The 3893-nt window shown below is 67.5% G+C and overlaps 1 protein-coding gene across 1 annotated transcript; it reads left to right on the forward strand.

Moving 5' to 3' along the window:
- The first annotated feature begins 218 nt into the window (after positions 1-218).
- On the forward strand, positions 219-1332 carry ZNF683 (zinc finger protein 683). The gene is made up of 3 exons (XM_037380070.1): positions 219-374; positions 706-834; positions 919-1332. Exons 1-3 carry the CDS (start codon positions 219-221, stop codon positions 1330-1332), a joined length of 699 nt encoding a protein of 232 aa, XP_037235967.1.
- Positions 1333-3893: the final 2561 nt, after the last annotated feature.

Consider the following 3893-nt stretch of genomic DNA (forward strand, 5'->3'; position numbering starts at 1 on the left):
ACCTGGGTGACATGGGGACCCCAGTGTCACCTGGGCAGGGCTGTGGCAGTGCCCTCCTCCAGCTGCCACCCTGCCTGTGGCTGTGTGGGACCCTCCTGCCCCCCGGGCAGGGTGCTCCCGACCTGCCGAAGCCACCGGTGGGATGTGTCCCTCTTCTCCAAGGGCCTTTCCCCTTCCCCAGCTGCGGGGCAGGAGGGTGCCCCCCACTGCCGGGGGGGATGCCCTGCTCTGCCCTGCAGCCCGAGGTGTCCCACCGCGGCGTGACCAAGCCACTTGCCAGCACCCGGCCGTACCCACCGGGGAAGGACGTTGGCAGGAGCAAGTACAAGTGCAACATCTGCACCAAGAGCTTTGGGCAGCTGTCCAACCTCAAGGTACCTGGGGTGCCCCAGCACCTGCTCCCCCCCACCCTTGCCCACCCCTCCTGCCTCCCTAGGGTCAGCCCGCACTGGGGACAAGGGACAGTGGTGGTTCATCCCAGCTGGGCTGGCAGGTTGTGGGCTTCTCCCCGTGCCTCAGTTTCCCCACGGCAAAGTGCCCAGCGGTGTGAAGTGCTCTGATCTGGGCTGCGGTTACAGCCCCCCGTGCTCCAGCTGTGCCCAGGGGCTGCAGGATGCTCCTGGGGTGGGGGGCTGGGGCAACCCAGACTCCAGGGCTCCCCAGATGCCCCCCCATTGCCCCGTTGCCCCCCCCCCTCCCCGGCAGGTCCACCTGAGGGTGCACAGTGGTGAGCGGCCCTTCCAGTGCCCCATCTGCAAGAAGTGCTTCACACAGCTGGTACATCTGCAGAAGCACCGGCTGGTGCACACTGGCGAGAAGCCCCACCAGTGCCTGGTAAGCACCCACTGGGTGCTGGGAGGGTGGGGAGGGTCCCAAACTAGCACCCACACCAAGCCCTTCATCCTCTTGCCCCTGCAGACATGCCACAAGCGCTTCAGCAGCAGCAGCAACCTGAAGACCCACCTGCGGCTGCACTCGGGCGAGAAGCGTTTCCAGTGCCACCAGTGCCACAGACAGTTCTCCCAGCACATCCACCTCCAGCTCCACCGGTGCCTACACCACTGCTGGCACCCACCTCCCAGATCCCCGGTCCCCCCCGGCCACCTAGCCCAGGCTGGTGGGTGCTCCAGCCTGGTTGCTGGGTGGCCAGTGCAGAAGGAGGAGGAGGATGAGGATGAAGGAGGGAGCTGGCCAGGCCAGGCTATGACACTGCTGCAGGGCTTTGTACTGGGGGAGGTGGGGAAGGGGCTGTCTGGGTGGGCAGAGGTGGATGTGGGGACCCGCCACGGTGTCCCCAGGGAGCAGCAATGTCCCCCAGCAGGGCCTGTCTGAGCTGGGACAGCCCTGTGGGCTGCACAGGGAGGGGGGCTGCCCCCCTAGCCCCTCAGAGCCAGGAGGAGCTGCCACCACCATCCACTGGCTCCATCAATGCTGCCCCAGCCTTGGGGACAAGGATGGAGGGGGGTCCCCCAAAGTGACAAGCATCTCCGTGTCCCCAGAGCCCTCGGGGAGGGTCTCCCTCCAGCCAGCCCCTCCTCCCAGGCCATCTGTGCCCCCACCCTGCAGCAGTGTCGCCCCGGGGCTGTGCCTGGAGTACAACCCCCCCCCCCTTTTCCTGGGGAAAAAGCTTTAATTTCTCAGCCCCCCTCAATCTCAGGTGCCCTCCGAGCTCCTGGCATGTCACCCCCACAGCTCCCATGGGGACACAGCTCTGCCCATCGCAGATTTTGTCGGCTCGGTGCCACCACCGAACCCTCCAGGGGTCTGTCCGAGTGTGCCATGCCAGGGGGGGCATCCCCAGCTCCAATACCTCTGGGTGCTGCTCCCGCATCCTGCTTGCACCCTGAGCACCTCGCTCACCCCCAAAGGATGTGACAGCCCCGGCTGCTGAGGCTGGGCCGGTGGGTGACATCCCTCCTGTTATTTTATTCAATAAACCTTTCTGCCTCTGCAGCCCACCTGCCCTCGGCAGGGCTCAGCCCGGTGCAGCTCCCCAGGGAGGGGCAGGAGGGTCCCTGTTGTCCCCAGGGCATCACCCATCACCGCGGGTGTCCCTTGGAAGGGCGTGGGACATGGGATGGAGCCACTTCTTCCAGTGCTGGAGTGCCGCATGGCTCGGGGCCAGGGGCTGGTGGCCCTGGAGCCCCCTCCTCTGGGAGTCAAGGGCCTGCTCCCCCCAACGGGGACTTGGGGGGGCTTCAGAGACTCTTCTCCAGCTGGAGTTGGGGACACAGCCCCCGTGGCTGCCCTCAGTGGCGCGTGGCTCCAGCCGGAGGGGTTCACAACCGTGTCCCACCAGCTCCAGCAGGGAGGGAGAGGGCAGGGTCCGGCTGACACGCTCCAGCCCCACCACGACCCGACACTTCTCCAGGGCAGCAAAGCCGGTGGGGCAGCAGGTGGGGGACGGCCACACACGAGCCCCCAGCCCCAGCCAGCCCCTGGTCCTGCTGGCCAAGGTGCAGATGGAGCTCAGCTCTGCCTCAGTTTCCCCAGCATGTGAGTGGTGGCACCCAGAGCTGGGTGGCCCCGGGCACCCCAACCGGACCTGAACTGCGGCCACTTGCACTGGGCTGGCAGTGGCCAGGGAGGCTCCCAGGCTGGGCCAGCAACTGGGAGTGGTGGCCCTGGGGTGAGTCTGGCACCGCAGCGGGGCACCTGTGGGTGCTGGGGAGGAGCGGGAGGGCAGGGCGAGGATACAGGGCGGGTGATGGCTCTGCTGTCGCTCCAAGCCCTGCCGGGAAAGGGCCTTGCACCCCGGGGTCAGGTCTCCTGCGGTGGCCCAGGGCTACTGTGACCCCACTCTGTCCCCTAGCCAGCATGAAGCCCATTGAGACCCCCAGCTCTGCAAGACCTGGGAGACCTCCCAGTACTAGGAGCCTCCTGGGAATGTGCTGCAGTGCTGGGGGCTCCGTGTGGGACCCCCATGTAGCTGATTAATCCGCATGCAACCCCACAGCCCTGGGGACCTCCAGCCCCTCACCACAGTGTGTTGGGACCCCACTAGCCCCATGGCCCAGCTGAGCCCGGCCGACACGGTGCCCTGGTGGGCTGGCTGCAGGTGCAGGGACACAGCTGGTCGCTGAGATCCCCTCCAAGGTTACCATCGCCCTCACCGAGATGGGTGGCGGGGAGGGGGTGGCTGGGCAGGGGTCTGAGGGGCCCAGAGCCACCCAGGCCAGCCAGGCTCCCTCCCGGCGCTGCTGAGTCGGAGGAAACGGAGGAGCTGGGTGCTGGGGAACCAGCCTGACCGGCTCCCCGGCTGTCAGCACCTGAGGAATGCCAAACCTCCGCTGCGCCAGGGCTGGGTGCTGAGGGCTGGGTGCTGAGGGCTGGGTGCTCGGCGGGTGACTCTGCCGGTCCGCCCAGCTGTGGCGTGCAGGGAGCAGCACCCCCAGCCCCGCTCGGCACGGCACAGCACAGCACAGCACCCCGCTCGCCACCCGGCTGGCACAGCGGGACCCTCGGCCAGCAGGTACGTGGGGGTGCAGGGTGGGAGACCCCCAGGCACAGGGTGCTGCCTGGGCTGGCCCCGCTTGCACGGGTGCTGGTGGAGAGGGAGGCTTTGCAGTGCTGGGAGCCGGAGGTACTGGTGCTCCTGTCCTGCCTGCCACCCATAGGATGCTGCCCAGTGCCTGGACCCATGTCCCAGATTGGGGGGTGCTGGGATGGGTCCCTACTGCTCCAGAGATTGGCACCGGCCAGGGAGGGGGGACAGGGCTGGGAAGTGGGGGCTGAGCCTGGCTGTGCCCCTCTCACCTTCAGTCCCCAGATTTGGGGGGCTGCTGGGGTTGTAACCCTGCTCCTGCCACCGAAGCACATCCCCAGAGCCACAGGAACAAGCTGGGGCTTCTCCACCTCTGGTGGCTTTGCAAGCCGGGCTGGGGGCACGGTGG

Source organism: Falco rusticolus, chromosome 3 (genome assembly GCF_015220075.1).
Source record: "Falco rusticolus isolate bFalRus1 chromosome 3, bFalRus1.pri, whole genome shotgun sequence".
Taxonomy (NCBI): domain Eukaryota; kingdom Metazoa; phylum Chordata; class Aves; order Falconiformes; family Falconidae; genus Falco; species Falco rusticolus.

Excerpts from the sequence above, each read along its gene's own strand:
- ZNF683 (XM_037380070.1), top strand. The coding sequence starts at position 219 with ATGCCCTGCTCTGCCCTGCAGCCCGAGGTGTCCCACCGCGGCGTGACC. Across the intron at positions 375-705 it reads GGCAGCTGTCCAACCTCAAG|GTCCACCTGAGGGTGCACAG; the intron begins GTACCTGGGGTG and ends CCTCCCCGGCAG. Across the intron at positions 835-918 it reads AGAAGCCCCACCAGTGCCTG|ACATGCCACAAGCGCTTCAG; the intron begins GTAAGCACCCAC and ends TTGCCCCTGCAG.